Source organism: Artibeus jamaicensis, unplaced genomic scaffold, assembly GCF_021234435.1.
Source record: "Artibeus jamaicensis isolate MK-2021 breed Jamaican fruit bat unplaced genomic scaffold, CSHL_Jam_final contig_387, whole genome shotgun sequence".
Taxonomy (NCBI): Eukaryota; Metazoa; Chordata; class Mammalia; order Chiroptera; family Phyllostomidae; genus Artibeus; species Artibeus jamaicensis.
The window spans coordinates 40,686,703-40,712,215 of NW_026521812.1; the positions used below are offsets into that span (position 1 = coordinate 40,686,703).

The window sequence follows — 25,513 nt, forward strand, 5'->3', positions numbered from 1 at the left end:
CTGTACATTACATCATTTAATACTCAAGATCTGTGGCTTTCTGATTTGACAAATGAGGGACTTAAGATTTATGAGGGATAATAGACTTACTAAAGATGATAATGCTAGTTGAGAGTCGATTTGGGGCTCCTGATGGGTCTGTGAGACTTCTTTCTGATTCCCTCTCCTGTGGTTCTCTCACTAAACCACCTGTAAATTTAGAATGCCCTCTAGGCTTAGGAGAACCAAGTGTCCAATCGGTAGTTCAGTTGGTCTGATACAGATAGTTCATGTTGGGGATTCCAGGGAAAGAAGTTTGTGAAAACATAGTGCTGTTGGGTGCATGTCGATCATGTATGTTACCCGAACCCTTGTTCCCCAGATGTCACTAGTTCTAGAAGCCTGAAGATGAGCCTTAAAAAATCTGAGGACCACAATAATACAGAAACTAATAGTGGCCACTCATACTTTCCATACTTAATTGGATAATACTTCAGGATGAATCACAAAATGTCCTTTTGGTTCTAAATTCTTCTGTGATCCCTTCCCTTCACCAAAAGCTATGCCCCACCCCATTAGGACAGCTCTATCAGATGTAGTTCAAGTATAAATTATAGAAAACTTTAGTCACTTCACATTTTTACTACACATTACTATAACATAAAAAATGACAGAGTGAACACTACTTAATCCTTATGTATTAGCTGCCAAGTATAACTATCCAAAATCGCAGAGTAATATTCAAATTATGTACGTTGTTAATGAAATGGTGGCCAAATGCATCCTTGTTAGCTAAAGCAGGCTGCTTTTCCTTGAATTCTTATTAGGACACCCGTGTCTATTAGTGCCATTTGCCTCCATAGGGCCATGACCTGTGCTGGGAGTTTTCTGTGTTATTCCTTCAGGGGCCATGGGGGGAAAGACACAGATTATTGTGTATCTGTTTTCTTATTCCCCAATAACCCATGCCTTTTCAAAGACAAGTGCATCAGATCATGTGTCTCAATTCTCTCACTCAAGATGATCAACCAAACTCTTTCAAGGGTCCCAAACCTCCTCATTCTGAAAAATCATAAGGTTAAATAGAACCTTGTGGTTGAGAATACAGAATGGGATTTTGGTAGATTATCTCACTCAATCACCAGTGTTATAAATGAGGGAAGTAATCCCAATTAAGTAGTTAGAGCAGTTTACATGGTAAGATACTATATTTTGCCATGTATAATGTGCCCATAATTTATGTGCATCATACACAGGATTATTATATGCATCATGATACCCATGGTAAGTAATCATTATATCCATGTATAATGGGCATCCTTATTTTTCCCTAAAAAATTTAGGCACCTCGCTGGTGTAGCTCAGTGGATTGAGCGTGGGCCTGCGAACCACATGGTCGTGGTTCAATTCCTAGTCAGGGCACGTGCCTAGGTTGCAGGCCAGTTCCCCCAGCAGGGGACTCATGAGAGGCAACCATGCATTGATATTTCTCTTCTTCTATCCTTCCCTTCCTCTCTAAAGACAAATAAATAAAATATTTTTTTAAATCTCAGATATCAAATATTTTTTAAAAATTTAGGCAAAAAAGTGTGCATAATACATGACAAAATATAGTAAGTGATGAGAAGTCATCCTTTGTTCAGGAAAGTATTGATTAAAATGGTACTTAAGAAAATAATAAGGCAATAAAACATCAATTGGCTATAAAAGGCCAGAAGGGAGATGAATAGCTAGAAGACAATAGCAATAATCCAAAGGTGAGGGAGTGATGGTATTTGAATCCAGGGCAGAACAGTAGGAAAAAAGTAGGAATGCACAGTAAGATGGGAATTCATGGCACATCAAAGTCTAACCCTTAGCTCTATGTGGGTAACTGGAAGGGAGCTGGCCGGTGTCATGAAGTTATTCAGTAAATATTTGTAAAGTGTCTCAGTGTGTCACCCTGCTAGACACTGGAAATATTACAGAAAAGAGACAGAGCCCTGGCCACATGTGTTTATGAAAAAATGGGGAGAGCTGATTAAGTGATAGGATAAAGAAAACAATAACTATTGTTTTGAATGTTGGAGTCAGAGCCAGTGTTCAGTTGGAAAATAAAAGCCAATCTGGGAACCCAAGAGATCCAGAGGTAGAAGGAACTGAACTGAAAGATCTCTCTCTGCCACATTCACCAACCCCAGCTCAATTTTCTCTGCATGAATGCTTCTTCCAAACTTTTAAAAATCTAAGTTGTGAGGCAAAACCAGAAAGCCATTTCTTTCAACCTCTTAAATCCTTGCTCATTCTTCTATAGCTGTCCTTTACTTTTAATTGTCCCTCAACATGAATCTCTCAAAGGTCAAGTTATGCCTTCCAGCCCAATCACACTGATATCGGAAAGAAAACCCTTTCTTCTGTCTGGCCACACCTCCTTGGTTTCCCCTCACTCTTGAACCCTTTTGTTGGCTACTTCAGACTTCCTTTAGTTCTGCCATTGCTACCAGATGTGAAGGAGGTTTTTTATAGAGTTTGATGATAAATGCGTTTGATTTCTAATGTCTATCAACTACTCATTGGTCACCAGACCAGAGAGTAACATGTCTAAGAATTAGCCTATCATTATCTCTCCCCAGCCCTGACCTGTACTTTCTGTTTAAATGTTAACCGCCCCCCCAACACATCCTGACTGCTCATGCTCTTGCTTTCTTTCTTCCTTTATTTAAGAAGAATAGCCCTGGCTGGTGTGGCTCAGTGGATTGAGCACGGGCCTGCGGAACCAGACAATCGCGGTTTGGTTCCCAGTCAGGGCACATGCCAGGGTTGCAGGCGGGTTCCCTGCAGGCCAGTTCCCAGCAGGGGACGCAAGGGGGGCAACCATACATTGATGTTTCTCTCCCTCTCTCCTTCCCTTCCCCTCTAGAGATAAATAAATAAAATCTTAAAAAAAAAAAGAATAGTTTTTTGCCTAGATGAGAATCAAAAGTATGGAAAAGTTGGGTTGTTTCTCCAGACAGTAAAATGGGTCCTTAGGTACCTAGTAAAGTGTCTGGCTTGACATCTGCCTTCTGAGATGAAGTATGAGAGCACATTTTTAGTAGCTTTAATGATAGTTTTGTACCCTTTACAATGAGGGCCCAATGTGTCTGCCAAATGATGCAAACAGCAAGGATGAATACTTTAGCCCTGAGAAGCTGGATCCAGGACAAAAATCCCCAAATTTTCAATGGCACTAAAATAAAAAAAAAAAACTATTTGAAAATATAAACCCAAAGGGTGCAGTGTAGAGTATTTCATTTTCTTGATTCTCTTGCTCTGCTCTAAATGTGTCTATTCCCCAAATTCATCCCCAAAATTAAATAAATAAATGTCAATAACTCTTTAGCTATTTAGAAATAAAGACAGAGCACAGTTTTGACAATATGATTTTTCCAACCCCAAAAGAAAGTCTATAATTTTATTTGGGATAAGTAAAAATTCTATTGAAAGACTTTGCACAGAAATACTTTTTAGATTGAAGACAATAAAAGGAAACTAATATTATATAAAGGAAAGAATAAATAAATGGTATTTCATCAAAATAAAAAGCTCTGCACGACTAAAGAAAAAAGCACTAAAATGAAAAAAGAACCAACTGCATGGTTCACAAATTTGCCAAAGGTACCTCGGACAAGGGTTTCATCTCCAAAATATATTAAGAACTCACATGACTTCACTCCAGGAAGACAAACAACCCAATTAAGAAATTGGCTAAGGACCTGAACAGACACTTCTCCAAGAAGGACGTACAGAGGGCCCAGAGACATATGAAAAGATGCTCAGCAACACTAGCCATCAGAGAGATGCAAATTAAAACCACACTGAGATGCCACTTCACACCAATGAGAATGGCCATCATAAATAAATCAACAAACAATGAGTGTTGGAGAAGATATGTAGAAAAGGGAATCCTAGTGCACTATTGGTAGAAATGCAGGCTGGTGTAGCCACTGTGGAAAACAGAATGAAATTTCCTCAGAAAACTAAAAATAGAATTGCCATTTGACCTGCAAATTCCATTGCTGGGATTATATCCTAAGAACCTTGAAATACTAATCCAAAAGAACCTATGCACCCCAATGTTCATAGCAGCACAATTTACAATAGCCAAGTGTTGGAAGCAACCTAAGTGCCCATCAGTAAATGAATGGATCAAAAATCAGTGGTACATTTACACAATGGAATACTATGCAGCAGAAAGAAAGAAAGAGCTCCTACCCTTTGTGACAGCATGGGTGGAACTAGAGAGCATTATGCTAAATGAAATAAGCCAGGCAGTGAAAGACAAATACTGTATGATCTCACCTTTAACTGGAACCCAATCAACAAAACAAGTGAGCAAATTATAACCAGAAACATTGAAATTAAGAACAAACTGACAGTAACCAAAGGGGAGGTGGGAGGGGATGAAGGGTTTTTGGGAACAAATATAAAGGACACATGGACAAAACCAAGGCAGGGTGGAATCAGGAAAGGGACATGGAGATGGCTGGGGTGGAGGGAGTGGTGGAGGGGAAAAAAGCAGACAACTGTACTTGAACAATAAAATAAAATAAAATATCATTAGCTTTAGGCATCGTGTTAGAAATTTTCCACAAAGCAGTGTTGAAGTAGGATGAATTAGACATATAACAAGCCAAAAACTAATGTATTTTTAAAAACTTGAAAAACAGTATCATTTAATGTGCTGCTTTTTAATGAATTATTTATTATATGGCTAAAAAATGAAAAGCCAATTGTATGGTTGCAGTAAGTGAGACTGCTGGAGATGAGATTGCAGTTGCTTTTCAATACTCTGAGGACTTATCTTGATCAGAAGCAGAACTCTCAATGGAAAGCCAAGATTACACATAAGATTGCATTTACAGAGCTGTGGCTTGTTGTTTCATCCTGACTGTTATATCACTAAATCTATTAACTTTCAGTTTATGTCTATGTAGAAAATAACAGGGAAAAATTAGTACCATTTGATTTAGAAGAAAGCAGAGATAAAGAGCACTTAAGTGATTTTTACTTAACCTTCAAGAAAAGATCAGGAACTGATACCAAATTAAATCTAACTTGCAGCGATAAGAAACTGTGCCCTTGATGTTACCATCTTTCAGTAATGAAAATGAAGTCTTATTACAGCATCTGTGTGACTTTAGCTATCAATTACTGAGGCTTATATTGTTAATTACACCCACTACTCTCACCTCCTCCTTTCTTAATTCTACCTACAATGTAATCTTTAATGAAATTTGAGACTGACCTTTTGATGTATAGGGAATTATGTAGTTGCAATGGAATGAGGAAATGTTGAGGGAGCCAAGTAACAGATTTCTATCCAGAAAGAAATCCACTCAGGTAATACAAATCATTCCTGAAATGCATTTTCTTGAAATTATCAGAAAAGAAAATCTAAAAAAAGGAAATTAGTATTTTTAAAGTTTTGTTAGTGTCCTCCTCCCTGAGCACAACTTCTTTATCTAGTCCTCCTGGATTTACTGAAAAGAACCCAATGATTTCTATATGAATTATATCTAGGAAAGATTAGAAATTTAATGTGTCAAAGCTCCATAAATACCACCCAGGAGTCACATGATCTTTGGGAGTGGCAGTATCTACAGGTAGTAGGACAGTTAGAAGAGCACAGGGTTGGCTCCATTCTCCGAGCATTACCTGGGGTCTTGGAAGTCACATGACTTTTCAGAGCATTGATGTCCTTCTTCATCAGGAAAATGAATATATTTTTCCTAATTTTTTTACAGAGTCACTGTCAGGGTCTTAGGACTAAAGACTGGCCAAGTGCATGTATCTGTAATTCCCTTCCTTGCATAATTTTGGGTTAGTCTGGGCTGCAAGAAACTTTAGACAAGATCTGGAAGGTGGCAATGAAGCAGCAGCCATCTCTCTTTATACCTGGAAGCTCAGTAGAGACCATGAAGCTCTACTGCATTCACATTCAGTGTTGCTTATCTGCAAGCTCACCTGCATAGTGTAGGACAGGAGCCAGGCCACTGCTCTTGCAGCTCTTACAGTTCCTGCTGGATCTTTCTTTCAATTCTTTGGTTCCTGGTCCAGAAGGTTGTTTAGCTCCTTGATATAGAGCTCCAGCTTCATCTACAATACAACCCTCCTTCAGGCTTAGAGGTAGAGTTAGACACTAACAAGAGTTCCAATCCATCCTTGTGGGCTGCAGCTTATCTGTTCCTTGCTTTTCCCACTTCGCATCCATCCATCGCATCCTGCTGACTCCAGGCAGTACCTTCAGATACAGAAAAAATAGCCTCCCAGAGACTGTTCAGCTCCCACAATTGCATAAGCGCAAATCTCTATAATATATCTCTTCTAATATACATAAAAACAGATATAAATATAGATGTGTGCATGTCCTATTGATTCTGCTTCTGTAATGGAACCCTGACTGATTCAGCAAACTATTCTTAAAACCATGGGCTGTTCATTTCGATATTCTCAGCATGTAGCACATCAACATAGCAAGTATTCAACAAATTATTTTATTCAAAGTATTTATTTGGCAAATGATATATTATAAATGCTTCTGGTAGGCAAGAAAAAGAAATGAAAATCATACAAATTAGATAGTAAGAACTAAAACTGTCCCTATTCACAGATGACATGATTGCCCATATAAGTAATTCCCAATCTGCAAAATGAATAAGTTAAACAAGTTTGCAGGATACAAGGTCACTCTGCAAAAAAAAATTACATTAAAATATACTATCAATAAGTAATTAGAAACTGAAATAAAGAAATATCAGTTACGATAGCACCAAAAGCTTAAAATACTTAGATATAAATCTAACAAAATACATGCATGAGCTGTATTGAGAAACTAAAAAGCACCGATGAAAGAACTAAAACTGTGTGATATCATGTATAAGAGATATGTCATCATGTTCATGATTGGAAGGCTCAATATTGTTAACATATCAATTCTCTCCAAATTGATCTGCAGATTAACTGCAATTACAACCACATCCCACCAGGAATTTCTCTTAATCTCGAGGTAAATTTCACACAAAATAAAATTAACCATTTTAAAGTGAACAATTCAGTGGCATTTAGTACATTCATACTGCTGTGCAACCATCACTTTCTATATAATTAACAAAACATTTTTGTCATCCCCCAAGGAGACCTTATACCATTTAAGTAGTCACTCCCCATTCCCAACATTCTCCCCATCCCTTGGCAATCATCAGTCTGCTCTCTGTCCCTGTGAATTTGTCTATTCTGGATATTCATGTAAGTGGAGTCATGCAATACGCGGCCTTTGTGTCTGTTTTCCTTCACTGGGCAAGTTTTCAAGGTTCATCCAAATTATAGCATGTATCAGAGCTTCTTTCCTCTTATGGTTGAATAATATTCCATTGTATAAATGGATCGAATTAAACAAAAGTAAGGTATTTTTAAAATACAATGATCATCAAAACAGAATAATAATGAATGGTACTTTTTATCTAAAGAAATTTTACTTTATTACATTCTAGAATATACAGTACTTAGTAAGAGAGTTACAGGATAATAGCACTCAAAGTCTTTAAGAGATAAAAATTAAATATAATCAGTACATTTAGTTATTAGCATGTAAGTATTATGGTTTAAGGCCCTTATTCTTTTTTTCAATTACAGTTGGCACACAATATTATATTAGGTTCAATGTATAACATAGTGATTAGACATTTATGTAACTTACAAAGTGATCATCCCAATAAGTCAAGTATGAGTGGTGTTTCTTAATAATATATTAGAAAAATGAATTGTTGCCTAGAAACATTTTCTGAGGCAATCAGATCAATTTATACACCAGAATTTGCCAGCAGTATTTTTGCAGCTATATCTCCTTGGGCGAGGGAAGCAAAGGAAAAATAAATGAATGGGACTACATCAAACTAAAAAGCTTTTGCATAGCAAAAGAACCCATCAACAGAATGAAAAGGGAACCCACTGAATGGGAGAACATATTTGCCAATAATATATCTGATAAGGGGTTAATTAATACCCAAAATATATAAAGAAATTCTATTACACCAAGAAAACAAACAAGCCAATTAAAAAATGAGCAAAGGACCTGAATAGATACTTCTCCAAAGAGGACATACAGATGGCCAATAGACCTAAAAAAATATGCTCAATGTCACTAATCATCAGAAAGATGCAAATTAAAACCACAATGAGATATCAATTCATGCTTGTCAGAATGGATATCCTCAATAAATCAACAAACAACAAGTGTTGAAGAGGATGTGGAGAAAAGGGAACTCTTGGGCATGGTTGGTGAGAATGTGGACTGGTGCAGCCACTGTGGAAAGGAGTATGGAGTCTCCTCAAAAAATTAAACATGGAACTGCCTTCAGACACAGTGATCCCACTTCTGGGCATATATCCAAGAAACCTGGAACACTAATTTGAAAGAATATATGCACCCCTATGTGCACTGCAGCACTATTTACAACAGCCAGGATCTGGTGCCCATCAGTGGATATATGGATAAAAAGCCGTGGTGCATTTATACAACAGAATACTGTGTGGCTGTAAAAAAGCATGAAATCTTACCTTTTGCAACAGCATGAATGGACCTGGTGATTATTATGCTAAGTGAAATAAGCCCATCAGAGAAAGACAAATGCCATATGATTTCACTTATATGTGGGATCTAATAAACAAAATAAATTAACGAACAAAATAGAGAGACATGGATCCATGAAATAGACGGACAGATATATATATATATTCAATAAATTCAATTTTTAAAAAACTGGCTCTTTCAATTACTGGTTCTAAGTCTTAATTCACTCCTCTGTAATACAGAGTATCTAATACTTATGTCATAAGCCAGGTTGTCCTGAAACTTAAAAAAGATACTGTATGGAAAGACACTGCCTAAAAAGTGTTTCTAATACTCCCATCTGTACCATTTACTTTGTGACTTTGTAACCTCTCTGGACCTCAGGTCTCTCATCTTTTAAAATGAAGAGAAGTTATAGTAACCCCTTTATAGGGTTGATTGGGGATTTAATTAAATTCAATTAGTAATTCAAGCAGAGTGATTAGAACAGCACCAGCACATATGAGGCACTGTTATATAGATGTTAACAGCTATCATTATCACCATCATCACAGTGTTACTATTACAATGCTAGTTTACCTGGTACTGGTTATTTATTGCTGCACTCCAAAAATGTGGGACTGAAAATGACAAAAAGTATTTACAGTCAAACCTTAGTTCTTGAATTTCTTGGTTCTGGAACAATTCAGTTCTCAACCAAGTTGTTCACAGAAAAAATGTCTCAGTTGTATAACAAAACTTCAGGTCTCAATTCTCAACCTGACAACCCTTTCCTGCTGACAGCTGTCTCTCAGGTGACAGAAGAGTTTGTCTTTCAAACAAATTGCTTCTCAAACAGTTTTCCTGAATGAATGGAGTTTGAGAACCGAGGTTCCACTATACTTACTGATGATTCTGCAATGGAGACAAGGCCAGGCTTCACATGGTGTTGGCTGGAGCACCCTCGATGGCTTCATGTCTATGTCTCCCAGTGGGGTCTCCACTAGGGTGGCTGAAATACAAGGACAGGGCTGAACTTCTCTTTCTTTATCATATCATCTAGAGCTTTTTCCGATGTGGCCTCCCTCTTAAAAACTGTAGTCGTGCTTATTTAAATGGTTGTTCTGGGCGTCCACAGGACAAAAACAAACACTGCAAGTCTCTTAACATGTAGGCCTAGAAATCCCAGAATATTATTTCTGTTACATTCTGTTACTCCAAGTGAGTTACTAACATGGAAGGGAGACTTAAGAGAAAGAAAATATAATCCATTTCTTGATGAAAGATGGGCTAAGTCACATTGTAAAATTGCATGCAGGGTGAGAAGAACTGTGTGGCCATCTTTGAAAACAACCTACCACAAATTTCTGTACATGCCCTTGGGAATAGACTCAGGTAACAACACCCACAACCATCTTCACACTGTACAAGGAAATCTAGAAAATACGTTCCAAATTAGTTATTGACTCAACTAGTTATGCAGCAGAGTCTTGGCAAGAGCCTCTCTGGTATAGCAGGGTCCTGCCAGGTGGTCTGGCTATGTCTTGGCAGGAGAAGCTCTGAATGTGGACTTGAGAATCTTTTCAGAATGAGCACAATTACAGCCAATCAAAGGTAATGGAGAGCATCTGCTTATTGGCTAGCTCTGCTGACCAGGAGTAGAGGACTCAGACCTGGAGAGAAGCAGACCAAATGTGGGCAGGCAGGCCCTTCTTGTGTAAGGAAAATGCCCATTCAAGAAAGATGGGTGGGGGAGGAAGCACAGCCTTGTTAAAATACACCCAATTGCAGCTGTGGTCTCTTAGTACAAGCTTGTTGTTTATATTTAAACTACAGTACATTTAAAGATTATCTGTATTTGTAGAGACTTCTTGATTTTTTTTAATTTAAATTATTTTGTAGTTGTTCAATTACAGTTGTTCATATTTTCTTGATTTATTATACCCAGCAACTTGACTATTAATCATTTCAGGTCCGTTCATAGTTTTTATTATGATAAGCAAAATAAGCATACATATCTGCTCCTAGGCTCAGAATGTAATGCCTGCATGGCAGGTGAAAAATAAAGTTTTCATCTGTTTAGTTTTTGGAGTGTTTTTCTGCAACATACTGGCAGATCTTTGCAAAATTCAGTATCACATCTGTTTTTTTCACTATGGAAATTAATCCACAAAGGTTAGGCTTCCCATGGTCACCACCACCTGTATCCAGCGCCCTCTTTGAGGTGAGAGTCAGCATTTTACAATATTACCCTATTCCCTTCCCTTCTAATAATTCCAACTTCTAAGCAGAGCTGTGCAGCCTTTTGGCATCTCTGAGCCACAATGGAAGAAGAGTTGCCTTGGGCCACACATTAAATATACTGTGACACGTAATCACAAAAAAATCTCATAATGTTTTAAGTAAATTTATGATTTTGTGCTGGCCTGCATTCATAGCCATCCAGTGCTGCATGCAGCCCAGGGGCCACGGGTTGGACACCTTTGTAAGTGTCAGCAATGAGAGGGGATGCAGTTACTTAACATACCTCAGCAAAATCTTGATGCTCCTCCTTAGATCTCTGATTTCTGCTGCAAAAATTCTCCCACTACCAGGACCTTCATGTCTCCCTTCTGCCTTCCTCTGAAATCTCCTTACAATTCCCCACTATTTTCACCAGCAATCCTCAACAAAAGGAAGCCTTCTATGGCTGACCTTCCTTATCCCCTTGCTCCAAGGAAAGCAGTTCTGCAATTATCAGTGTTGATGGGGGTGGGTGCAGTAATAGGAAGTTCTTGTTCTTTCCCCAATTTATCAAAGATTTTACTAAATAAAGCAGAATCTTTGGGGGTAGAAGAGGAGTAGGAAGTGCTGAGGAGCAGGGGGACACTCTGCTTACAAGAAAATAATGAGCAACATCTGCCATAGAAAAGAAGTAGCTGCCTTATCTGTCCTCCCTATTTTCATTTCAGCTATCAGACTCCTTGCCCCTCAGATTATTACATGATAAAAATGGGCCATCTCCTGGTCAAAAGCAACCAAATCAGAAGCTTTATTAAAATATTTTACCTCCCTACCAGGAATCTAGCACTTATCTAGGGATATGAGGGTATAGCAGAATTTTTTTCTCTTCCTAAAAATCAGGAAGATTCTACTTTTTGGAGATTTCAGATATGAAATTCACAAATAAGACATTCTAGGAAAGAATCAGGCAACTAACAAGTGATTTGAGGTTTGAAGTTATAAAGATTTTGAGAAGGGAGAGCTCAAAATCAACCGGGGCAACCAGAAAAGGTTTCAAAATGTGTCCGTGCAGGAGTGGTGACATCATGACCAACACTGAAGATGTTATTTGCTGGGCATAGAATTTTGGGTTGACATATATTTAGTTGGAGGGTTGTTTGCTTTTAATATTTTAAAGATGTGAATTTGTTGTCCTTTGGATTGCAGAGATTCTGAAAGAAATCTGCTATCATTATTTTCTTTGTTCCTCTGTATATAATGTCTGTTTTTAAATTTCTAGCTGTTTTCAAGATTTTCTCTTTCTCTTTGGTTGTTAGATGTTAGGACACAATAAGTGCAAGTGTCTTTTTTTCTATATTCATCTTGAGTGTGTTTCTTTGGATCTGTGGTTTGATGAATTTCACTTTTCCTAGAAAATTATCAACCATTATATCTTCATATATTATCATGCCCCATTCTTTTTCTTTTCTCCTTTGGGATGTCTAATAACGCCTATATATTGTAAAACTGATCTCATACTCTAAAAGTTCTGTTTTTATTTATTTCATGTTTTTCTTTTAAATTGAGTTTGAGTAATTTCTTTGGATTTACTTATCTAGTCTCAGCTGTATGGATGCTACTTGTAAACCTGCTTACATACTATTCATCTCTGTATTTTCTTTTATTTCTAGCATTTCCATTTGCCTGTTTCTTAGATTTGCCATCTCTTTGCCAAAATTCCCAGTCTGCTATAGCATATTTCTACCCTTTCCATATTTGAGCATCAACATACTAATCATTCATATTTTAAAATCTTTGTCCAACAGTGTGGTGATTGGTGGTGTGGGGGTATAAGGGAACTAAATGGTAATGGAAATAATATAATAAAGATTAAATTAAAAACACAGTTTCTACAGTAAAATCCTTGTCCAATAATTCCAAAATCTGGACCATTTTTGAGTCTACGTAAGTTCATTGGTTTGCCTCTTCACAGTGGGCATTTTATTCTTTATTTTTATGTATTTCATAAATTTGTGATTTTCAGATATAGTATATCTAACAGTATAGACTGAGGTAAATGATATTTATGCCTGGATTTATTTTTTACTGTTGCTATGGTTTCCTTTAGTATACCACCAGCTTCAAGTTCCTCCGGCATCAGCTTTCACTTTTTATTAATAGAATTGGGTCACTTGCTATTTCTAAACCAATTACTGGCAAGGGGGATGGAATTACCACAGCTGATTTAGACTATCAAGTGGGACTCATTCCATGAGTCTGCAGATGTGTTCAGCTCCCTAGAGGCACTTAGCTATCCAGTTTCTGAAGAAAATCAGTGTCTGTTTGTAAGAAAAATGGAGCAGATAACTTTTAGGTAGAGCATCATATTTTACATTTATGCCCAGGATAATCTTCGTAAATTTTGTGGCTCACTGTAACCCTATGTTTATATTACCTTGGGTCTTAAGAATTTGCCACTCTTACGATAAAAAGAGGTATAGAGAAATAAAGCCAAACTAACAAAGTTTACAGAATCCAGACCATATTTCTCACTTTCTTACAGTATGCCTCCTTCTAAATACTGTGGTCCAGCTGTGCCTCCAAGTGTATGTTGATGCCAGAGTCTGCTATTATGTATTGAAATTGGTGATGATGTTTATGTTTTCTCTAGAACACTAACTCTTGACCTCTAGTGAGGCATCTGTGGAATCAAATTCTTCCTGTCATCTCAAAAATAAAAATAACTAATGCGCATACTAATTCTTTACCAATTATGAAATTCTTTTGCAAATAACACCAAAGCCTCACAACAATAATTGAGATAGCTCTGGCTCAACTATCCACATTTTTTAAAAAGTATGAGTGATTCTTCTTTAAAAAAATTTTATTTATTTATTTTCAGAGAGAAGAAAGGGAGGGAGAAAGAGAAGGAGAGAAACATCAGTGTATGGTTGCCTCTCATGTGGCCCTCACTGGGGACCTGGCCCACAACCCAGGCATGTGCCCTGACTAGGAATTGAACTGGCAACCCTTTGGTTCACAGCCCAAGCTCAATCCACTGAGTTATACCAGCCAGGGCTGTCCACATTATTTATACCACAACTTCCTGGCTCTAATTTGCCTTACCTTCTCTAAGTGATGCCATACTCTTCTATTTAGGTCCTGCTCTCTAAGGCTTCTCCAAAATGTACCCAGTATCTACCTGTTGTCTATGGTTATCCCATTCAGAAGATCTTTCTTTTAAGTCCCTCGAATTATTCTATCCATAAATCTAACCAAAGTTCCTACCTCCTGAGTGCCTTTAAGCTAATTGTAATGGGGGGGGGGAATTCTTACCAACTCACACTAGTATGTATTGACAACTTACTGAGAAGGTCAAATAAGAATTAAGCATCAAAAATGCCTTTGTAAAACAATTATGTAAGTCTGAATTAAGATTATTTTACTGCAGAGGTTTGTGAGATGATATCAAATTCTACTGTACATATCCAGGTAAAACCTAGTCACCATGGTCTTCATGTTTTAAATTCTAAAACCATTTAAAATTTATTGTGATTAAGAAAAAAATGTGATACATTGCTACGATAATAGCTGCTTGATTTATATTAAACTTACATTGGCTTAAAGTAGAATATTTCAAAGAAAAGAAAATATAATGAGGTTTAGATTTCCACTGATTTCTTCCATTGCTGTACATGTTCTGCAATCAACCAAATGAACTGTGGCTTTGGCAGAGCAGTAGAGGAAAACTGAAGCGATGCCTCTGTCATGTGACATTATTTAGTCCATAAAATACTAACAGTTGCTTATACTTTTTTTTAACATTTTGTGGTACATTGTAGAGGTATTGGCTGTTACACAATTTCCTTTTAGCGTGAATCTAGATGGAACGACCTATCTACAAAGCAGTGCTCAGTTTTTAATCATTATTTGTACATTGATACCATCAAAATTTATTTCAATGTTATGAGGCCCTTTTGAAAACTTCAAAGGCTATTGACATTTTTGAAAAGTTATGTATCAGGGGTGGAGGGAGCTGCTTGCCAGAAAATAAGAACTATCTCGCTGCACAAATGTTTGTGCTCCAAATGCTTGACAACTTGTAGTTCCTTACATCATCAAGGCTTGCATAAAGCCTTCACTAGCATGAATGATTAAATTATGAGCCCATCCTCATCTCACAACTTCCTAGCAACCACATAGGTCCAAGACAGCACTGTCTCATACAGCAATGATTTCCAGCTGGTCTTGACTCCATTCTTGAGCTTCTAGATTCACTCTCTACACAGCAGTCAAAGAGTTCTTTTAAAATCTAGTAAGATGTTATATCAGATCATTTCTAACTTAAGATACTTCAATAGCTTCTCATTACCCTTAGAATAAAATCCAAACTTCTCAGAAATCCATAAACAATGTGGCTTTTGCCTACTCATCTGGCCTCACCTTCATCACTCTTCTTGTTTTCCTCTATGCTCCAGCCATCCTAGGCTTCTCTATGTTTCTTGAACATATTAATCTAATTCTAACCATGGGGACATTGCACTCAGAATTCTATTTTCCTGATTTTTAAGTGGCTAGATGAGGTTGTTTGTGTGGGTGTGGTTGTTTTTTGTTTTATTTTTTGGTTGGTTGGTTGGTTGGGTTTTGGGTTTTTTGTTTGTTTGGGGTTGGTTTTTTTGCTAGGTTTGGTTTTGTTTATTATTCTGATCTTGGATTTTGTATTACCTTCCCTGACCATTCAACCATCCAACACAATATAAAGTAGCCATCTCCTTATACTATTAGTCTGTTACAGTTCTATGTGTAGCACCTACTACTACTATTTGATATCTTCTTTTCTGTATTCATGTTTTTTATTTGCATGACTTTACCCACAAGAATATAAGCTATGCCTTATATGAAGTCTATATGAAGAGAAATCTCTGGTCATGTTGTTACTGTTATATGAAGAGTTCACCGGGCAGTGTGTCTTATACATTGTAAGAGTTCAAAAAATATCTGTGCAATTAATTGATAAATTAACAAATGTGTTGACTGTGCATTGATATGGCCCTATGTAACATCAACATGGTTCTCCAACTTTTTGCCTCTCCAACTCCCTTCACCTGAAGCATTCCTTCCCTGTATCTTTGCCTAGGTGAATCCTATATAGCTTCAGTTCTCATTTAAAATAAACACATGAAGTTCATTCACCTTTTGCTTAGTTGATAGTATTTTTGTGGTTAACAGTATAAAAATAAAGTTAATGTTTTAAATTATAGCCCTTAAATCTATAAAATTAATTGTTGTAAGCATTAAATGGATGTCAGTAAATATCTAGCATCTAGTAGAAAAATACTCTATAAATATTGCGTCGCTTCCTTCTTTCTCTCAACATTGGACCAGGCCTGGGCTCCAAGAACATAGCATATGGTTTAATCCCTCATCCAAATTTTTGTTGAGACAGGTCATATATTTCCCTCAGAAATATAACTTGAAGATGGTATGAGTTGGAAGAAATTATTTCATTTTCATTTCATTAGCTCCCTCATATGTGTTTGATTATAATATTTAATTTTCGTTTTGTAGTTTACAATAAGGTAGTTATGTTCACATCATGAGAATAAATAAAATATGATTTCTTTCTAGAACCTTACTTCTCCTATCCCTGGCTTTAGCTCACACTCCTTTCTATTTTTTTCTCTTCCAACTTTACCTGGTGAAACACCATCCATTATTTAGAAGAACATAAGTCCTTCTCTTCCATATGATCTTCAATAACCCTACCTCATCACATGAGGGAGGACATGTATGCATATATGTGTGCATGCACACACACACAGTTCAAGAAGGTTGTTTTCCATCAATTTCTTTGTCTTATTTGACATTTCTAATGTCACCTACATAACTCTTTCCCAGTAGACTATAACTTTTTGAGGGTGGTATATGTTTATTATTTTTCAACCTAATGGCATATGTGTGTTGAACAAGTAACAATAGAAAATAAATGAACTATTATATATACTCTGTAGAAAACAGGCAAATTACAAATTTAGCTTATCTTTCATGCCTTTAAAAATATAGAAAAAGAACTTTATAACAAAATGATATAACGTAGTAATTCTCAAGAACAATGAGAAAATTGGTGATAATCAAGAATTTCCTCACCACTACTTTGTTGAGGAAATTCTAACATATGAGAGAGGAAGCAGCAGCTCAGGTACCCCAAGAACTACCTTAAAGACTGGCCTCAGAAAAAAAAAATTCCCTGCCCCTTCTGTGGTGTTTATCCAGACTTTCCAAAAATATAAACAGTTTGAAAACCTGCTCAAATATCCCTTCTGTTAAAGCAATAGTAAGATAGTGTAGGAGAATAGTCTTCGGGCCTCATATTTTGGGCACTATCAAAAATATATGTTTTCAGCAATACTATCTTTTCAGCAAAAGTTTGACTCCAGCCTTGTGGGACATGCTAACTGAGAAAAATTTCAGATAGTAGCGATTTGTGTCTGCAAAAAGTCTTAACATGCTGAAGATCAAGTGGCAAATTAAGTTGAGTATGGCACTGCATTAAAGGATTGGATGATCCCTGGCTATCTGGAAAAGTCATTATGGAAAGGGAAACAATGAACAGAAAGCAGGTATGTAAAGAATGAAGCTAAATGCTGCTGATCCTGTCACAATCAGTGTAGATGCAGTGTCATTTACTTAAAGGGTAAAAGTTAAGGTCCCTATTTGTATGATGATCTAAATTATGATATCTATGAATGGCCCTTCAAAACACTTGAAAATATACACATTATGAAAAGTTATTTTGAGACTTCTGCCAAGATGGAGGCATAGGTGGAAGCCCTGTGCCTCCTCACACAACCGAGTTTAAAAACAATAAAGTTTTAGCAACAGAAACACAGCCAAGCCACAGAAAATTGAACTACATGGAAGTCTGACAACAATGAACCTCTCATCCAAACCAGTAAGAGGGGCAGAGCCAGCAGCAGAGCGGGGTTGGGCAGGAAAGATCCACCGGACTGACCTGGGCACGCGACCCAGGTACGCCAGCAGACGTGGGCGGATCCCAGGTGTGGAGAAGCCAGCAGACCCACTGAGGGCACAAGGCAGCGGACCCACTGAGGGCGGACCGTGGTCACACATTCGTGAGCAGATAAACAGGTGAAGGAGTTAGCGGTGGTGAGATGAACCATGCAGGCCCCAGCAGTGGGAAGCGGCAGAGGGGACTGCTATTGTCCCTCTCTGATCCCACCCCTACAGACAGCGTCACAACCCAGTGACCTGGGTGGCCCTGCCCTGGTGAACAACTAAAGCTCCACTCCTCATACCTAACAGGAACAAACAGATCAAAACATGGCTCAAGAACAACTCAGAGCCCCAGAGTCAATAAATCTAAGTGATGAAGAAATAGCCAAACTTTCAGATGCACAGTTCAAAACACTGGTGATCAGGATGCTCACAGAACTGGTTGATTATAGTCACAAATTAGAGGAACATATGGAAGCTAAACTAATTGAAATGAAGGGAAATACACAGGAAACCAATAGTAATGAAAAGGAAACGGGGACTCAAATCAGTGGAGTGCACCAGGAGGAGGGAAAAAATGACCAAACAGAAAAGGATGAAGAAACAAGAATTTAAAAAAAGGAGGAGAGGCTTAGGAACCTTCAGAATATCTTTAAATGTTCCAACATCCGAATTATAGGGGTACCAGAAGGAAAAGAGGAACAGCCATGAGTGGAAAACTTATTTGAACAAATAATAAAGGAGAACTTCCCTAATCTGGAAAAGGAAATAGACTTCCAGGAAATCCAGGAAGCTCAGAGAGTCCCAAAGAAGTTGGACCAAGAAGGAACACACTAAGGCACATCATCATTACATTAGCCAAGATTAAAATAAAGGAGAGAATTCTAGAAGCAGCAAGACATAAGGGGACAGTCACCTACAAAGGAGTTCCCATCAGACTGTCAGCAGATTTCTCAAAAGAGACCTTACAGGCAAGAAGGGGCTGGAAAGAGGTATTCCAAGTTATGAAATCCAAAGACCTACAACCAAGATTACTCTATCCAGCAAAGCTTTCATTTAGAATGGAAGGACAGATAAAGTACTTCTCAGATAAGGTCAGATTCAAGGAGTTCATCATCACCAAGCCCTTATTATATGAAATGTTAAAGGGACTTACCTAAGAAAAAGAAGATAAAAAAGATGAACAGTGAAAGGACAGCAAACTCACAGTTATTAAGAACCACACTTAAAATGAAAGCAAATTAAGAGGACAGCTAGATCAGGAGCAGAACCATAGAAATGAAGATCACATGGAGGGCTAGCCACAGGGGATTGGGAAGAGGAGAAGGGGGGAGAAGGTACAGAAAATAAATAGCATAGATGGTAGGTAGAAAATAGATAGGGGGAGGGCAAGAATAGTATGGGAAATATAGAATCTAAAGAACTTGAGACATGTGGTCATAAACTAAAGGGGGGGCATGGTGGGGGAGGAGGTGTGCAGGGTGAAGGGAAATGAAGGGGGAAAATAGAACAACTGTAATGGCATAATTAATAAAATATATTTAAAAAATAAAAGAAACAATTAAAACAAAAAAAAGAAAAGTTATTTTGGCCAAAAAATAATAATATAGTAGGGTACAAAGAACTGATTATTATTTTTAAAATTAATTTTACCTCCAATATCTTTTAGAGGTACTGGCTTGGTGACTTACCAAAAAGATATTGTATAGCTTAACATAAGTACATAGAGGGACTTCAAGATGATGCAAAATATTCTCTTAACATTGACATCTCTCAGGATAAATTAAATTCACAGTCAGCCTCTTTTGGCCACCTGGAATTTTCTCCCCTTGATCTTGCTCCCCTCCTGCTTTTTCGCAACTCAAACTTGCCTTCAGGGTTTCTACTCCATATTGCCCTTAGTTTTTATAATCCAAGAGAACTATTTATTGGTACACACCTACCTAGGGAGACAGATACATTCCTGGCTCTATCGTGGAAAAGAATGTTGGTCCTCACGTTCTTCAAAGCAGAGTACCAACAAGCCAACTTCTCTCTTGCTAATGTTCATTGCCTTTCTTAGAAAAACTCGGATGTGTGGATAACTAGAATACTGACAAAGATCAGGGGTAGAATTGGATTAATGGAAGGAGGAGGCACAAAGCTTTGGGTAAATCATACAAGGGTCACTCACAAAGGACAGGAAAAAAAGTCAGTGTAGTTGGGGTAGCTAATATCTGAGGGAGTGAGGACCACATTGGAGCTTGTGATAGCTCAACTCACCCTCTTCAAGACCAAAGTTATATACAGCAACACTTAGGTGCGCATAGGCTTAAACAGTTCTGCATGTACTCTAGTCTGGATACATGCAAAAGACCAGTAGTCTGAGCCAGGTACACACTATCAGTCATGGGTACCACAAGCCACATCCTCCAAGCCCCCGGAAACGTCAGCCTCCAAGCCCCGCCCCCGGAAACTCCTTTAAACTCGTACTTCCGCCTGTGGCGTCCTCTCTCTCTCTCTCCGCCATCTTGGTGCCAACGGTTGACTGGTGAGAGCGGTTGAGTGGTGCGTGCAGCTGACTTTCCTGCGATATGTCTTCTCACAAGCTCTTCAGGATCAAGCGGTTCCTGGCCAAGAAACAGAAGCAGAACCGGCCCGTTCCTCAGTGGGTCTGGATGAAGACCGGTAATAAAATCAGTTACAACGCCAAAAGGAGACACTGGAGAAGAACCAAGCTGGGTCTGTGAGGAATCGCACCGAGGCGGCTCACGTCTTCCTGCGGTGTCCGGGCCGCGGGCTTCTTAGCACGGCCCTGAGAAGACCACTGCCGTCTGGAAGGTGGCCGTGTTTTCTTGGGAAATTGCGGCAAGCATGAGACTTTTCTCGTCGTTAGTACTATTCTGCACCAGGAAGTTGGCTTAGTAATAAATACGTGAGACCTTTAAAAAAAGCGTGGTGTCGTAGAAGTCATTTAAGGACAAATGACACGGTCCCACTTGTCTTTTGTTCTCTTTACCTGGTGTGATAGAACTAAATTAGAAAAATCAGCCCCGCCTAAGTGGTTACCTGCTTTTCTAAAGAAACAAAAAAGGAATTTTTCATCTCTGAACATCACAGCTTTTCAACAGCAGGTTCCCTCAGAGGCATTTTTGAGGTTGCAGGGGCTTCACATTGGGTGGGGGTGGGGCTGCGTCGTCCAGAACCCTGGCTAGTTACCACTGCACACGTGACAGCAGCAGGAACGGTTTTTAGGTACTACCCTCTCCTTTTTTCTCATCTTCTCTCTTTCTCCTGCTTAATACACTTAAGCATTCTAGTCCCTACTAACTTAATCTTTTGTTTTGTGCTTTTGTTTAATTTACTTGGAAAATAAGCTTAATACTGCCAGAGAGCCTTGGGTCATTACTCTTATTTCTTCCACTTTTTTCTCATTACACTTCCCAAAAAGCAAAAACATTTTTCTTAAAAACAAAATTTCTTTTTGGTAAAGACCCTGGGTGCATGTGAAAAAGTCCTTATTCACTTGGATCTGAAGATTATAGGATTTAGTCTTTATTATGATAGCTTGGCACTAGCTTAATCTTTACAGAAACAGTTGAAGGCTTAGAAGAAGTTATTGCATTTTAATAATATTCCTCTCTGAACCCTTGTCTATATGCCCAGATATACACACACAAATGCATGTTTCCATATTTGGAGAGCAGGTACTCAATGATCTGCACAAAGTGATGTCGCAAACCCTGTTTTAGGAATCATGGCTTCCCTTGGTTCAAGTGGTGGAAGGTTTACCTCTAGGAAGTTTTAGAGTATTGGCTTTTCGACAAACTTAAGAACAGACACTTGACAAATCTGCCACAGTGTTTGGCATATTCTACAGCTATTTTTTCAGTTTTTTTAACCTGTCTATTCTTTTCTTCCTATAGAAGAGGCCTGTGTATGTTCATACTGTTAAGCAATCTGAGAAGTTTCTCTTTACAATTTGAAAGGCAAATACCATATGATCTCACCTATAAGTGGAATCTAATCAACAAAACAAGCCAGCAAAATAGAACCAGAGATGTGGAAATAAACAACAAACTCACAGTGACCAGAGTAGGTGGGGAAGGTGAAAAAAGAGGAGAAAAAAGGGAAAAGGTCAAGTGAAGGAACATGTATAAAGGAACGTGTCCATGAACAAGGACAACCCAGGCCAGGGATGGGGGGAGGACTGAATGTGGGAGGTGGGGGGGGGGGTGTGGGGCAGGGGAGAGTAATGAGGAAAAATGGGGGCAACTGTAACTGAACAATAAGAAAAGAAAGTTCAAACAAGAAGCTCTCAGGGGTAACAGGTGTCGTGTCAATGACACTGGACAAGCCAAGAGGGATAATTCCCTGTGGGGACATCAAGCAGTGGTGCTCTGGGTATTTGTAACCCACGCACCGGGAATTTGTTAAATGTTTCCAATGCTCAATGCACACTTCCATAAGTCCTATACAGTGTTTTAAAACCTTGCCTACTGCTAGGTCTTTATATATATTAAAGTTGTGTGTTAAATCAAAAACAATCAATTTCTCCTCGTAGTTTACAATCTAGGAACTACAATTTATAAGAATTTTGTTCTTTGTTTAAAAATAGAGAAAACTGATAATTTTTCAAATGTTTCCCACCTTTGGGACATTTTCATGGAGGAAGAAAGACCACCTACTCCACTCATCCCCATTTATTATACCTAATACCGCAACTATGCTGGATTGAATAGAAAGACATCTGTCTTGAACTGCCTGTTAGAGTAATGTACAAGAATAGGGAAAAATAGCTTTACAGTTTTGAGTATATGAAGCAGTTTATTCTTGTATTAATATAATCATAACCTGCATCTTTTTTTCCATACCAACTATTGTAAACCTACTTTTTCCCACTTCTGTACAGATGAACATGAGTTGAGTGAGAGAGAGAGATAGGGTTTTCTGATTGCAGTTTTTCTAGTCTAACCTCATTTGGAAACTCTCATCCTTTAATTCAGGGATGTCCAACTTGCAGCCTATGCACCACATGCATCGATGATGGTTATGAATGCAGCCTTACATAAAATCATAAATTTACTTAAAACATTATGAGATTTTTTGTGGTTATGTGTCGCAATGTATTTAATGTGTGGCTTGAGACAACTCCTTCCAATGTGGCCCAGAGATGCTGAAAGGTTGGACACCTCCACTTTAATTAAATCATAGAAACTGCAGACCACACAAGAATGGCTATGTTCATGATTACAGGGACAGCTTCTGGAGTAGAGCTTATTGCAATGAACTGCATTCTTTGCTCTGCTGAGAAGCCTGCAGAAAAATTCTAGTAGGGAGTTGCTGAAGTACTTATGACAAGCCCAGGGATTATAAAACTTAGTGGTGACACAGCTATTTATGGTGAAAGGTAATTTCTCTTCCTGAGAAAGGGATATGATGTTCCTAGGGACTTTCTCAGGGGTATGGATCTATTTTTCTATAGGAATTTGTTGAACAATAGCTGTGTTCACAGATTGGTAGGGGGTGCAGGTACTATTGATCCTGTGAGTAGTTCTTAGAAAAATCAAAAGGTAAAATCTTCTTAACAAAAGTGATGAAAATAGAATTATGAAATAAATCAATTGAGTTTACTATGAGAAAAAATTCGAGGTTTAGATAGCCTTACAAATATGTTTTATAAAAAGTGCTCTTCCACAAAATATTGTTTCATTTTAATTCTTTTACCTTTATAAAATAACTGCCTTCTTCTACTGTTTCTGATACCACTTCATAATAGACTATTGATACAAAATGGGAAAAAAGGAAAATAATAATTTCATTGCAGTTCTAGCAATTACTTCCTAATGTGACATTTAAAAGGTCTAAAACAAAAAATAATGATGAAATAATCTGTTTTTATAAATATATTAGAACTTACACATGCATATGTGTTTTTCCCCACAACAAACACATTTAAAGGCAGTTATTTCATAGAATGTTAATGCTGAAAACATGTTTGAATTTTGTGTGGGAGGGGATATCTATCAGAAACCAATTTTTAAGCAAAAAGAAAGTCAATCCTAATTAATTTGTCATTAAGTCTTGTTTAGCACCAAAACCAGTATTTTTAGTTTGACCACCCCATATATTTATCAGACTTAGCTCTGTTTGGCTCATAGCACTTAAAAAATTAGTCACATTCAAAAAAAGATAACTGGCCAGGATGTTCAAAGTGAATGTTATAGACTCTGAAAGCAATTCCAAAATAATATTTCCAGAATTTTTAAAGTAAACATGTCAATGGAATAATTATATAGCTTTCAAGATAATTATTTACTTAGGGTAGCACTATTTATTTGCATGACTGAGCCCTGATTATGTTTTATGAAAATCAGTTCCAATGCTTAATAGTCTTGCTTTAAAACATCACAAGGTCCCTCACGGCCTCCAGTTCCCATAAACAAAAGAGAGGATGGACTGATGGGGAGGTCTATACCTGATGCCATTTTAGCTGATAAATGTGAAGTTATGAGTTTTCTAAAATTTAATTTAGAAATAATACATCTTGACACATTAATTCTATTCATGAAATTATTAATATTCATTCATTGAATCTCCATTTTTTAAATATCAGACTTTGTCAGCTAAAACGAAATGAATACCAAATATTAGATCATATGCAAGGACTCAAAACAGTTCTGAATAATTAAAGCAGCAGTCGTCCTAGATCATGTTTCTTGTTTGAATTAGTCAGTACTTATGGTGGATTAAGAGCAGCCACAAATTTTTTGCTCCCCCAATAGCCCCTTCATTTGGATCTCAGCTGGTCCTGTGACAGCTTTAACCAATAGAATGCAGCAGAAACTGCATTCTGCTGTATAGTTTCAGAAACTAAGCCTTAAAAAATCTGCACCTTCTACCTTCATGCTTGAAATATTTTCTTTGCAACCATACAGTTAGGACTCCAAGCTCCATGAAGCAGCCATATACAGGAAAATGGAGAGAATCTGGTTGACTGTCCCAGCTGAGCTTCTAGCCAAAAGCATCATAAACCAGTACTTCTGTGAGTGAGTCTTCTTAGATGTTCCAGCCTCCTAGATTCTCCAGATGACCACAGTCCCTGCTGATGTCATGTAAAGGGTAACCCAACTCTACTACTTACTAGCTATGTTTCTGGACTAGCTATTAAATCTGTTTCAACTTTCTTAGTTTTAAATTGCAACAATAATAATACCTTTCTTATTGCCTTGCTGTTTCCTTCAAAAAGGAAATAAAAGATCAAAAGCACCTATATAATAGCAGTTTTCATCAATGTAATAAATAAATTTGCCATTTCCACATTGTTTTTGCTTATCCTTGCCAGAAATCTAATGTAAGCTAAGGAGAAACCTCATACCTGATATCTCACTTGGAAATTTCTCTCCACTACTCATTATTTTGCTTCATTTCTAGAAAATGTAAAAAGAAATTATTAAAGAGATTTTCTTATCAATTAGATTTATTTCTATTTCTTTTAAAATATTCAAATATTTATTTATTTAGAGAGGGGAAGGGAAGGAAAGAGGGAAACATCAATGTGTACTTGCCTCTTGCATACCACCTACTGGGAACCTGGCCCACAATCTAGACATGTGCCCTGGGAATTGAACTGGCAACCCTGTGGCTCACAGGCCAGTACTCAGCCACTGAGCCACACTGGCCAAGGCATTTTTCCTGTTTCTTGATGAGGACGTTGGCCACAAATCAGTGGAAGTTTATTACAGATTTTTCTTCAAGTAAGCAATTTTG

At 37.7% G+C, this 25,513-nt stretch overlaps 1 protein-coding gene across 1 annotated transcript; it reads left to right on the forward strand.

The window, feature by feature from the left end:
* Nucleotides 1–20,337: 20,337 nt before the first annotated feature.
* Nucleotides 20,338–20,493, forward strand: LOC119048225 (60S ribosomal protein L39-like). Its single transcript, XM_037143776.2, has one exon. It carries the CDS (start codon nt 20,338–20,340, stop codon nt 20,491–20,493), a length of 156 nt encoding a protein of 51 aa, XP_036999671.1.
* The last annotated feature ends 5,020 nt before the right edge of the window (nt 20,494–25,513 follow it).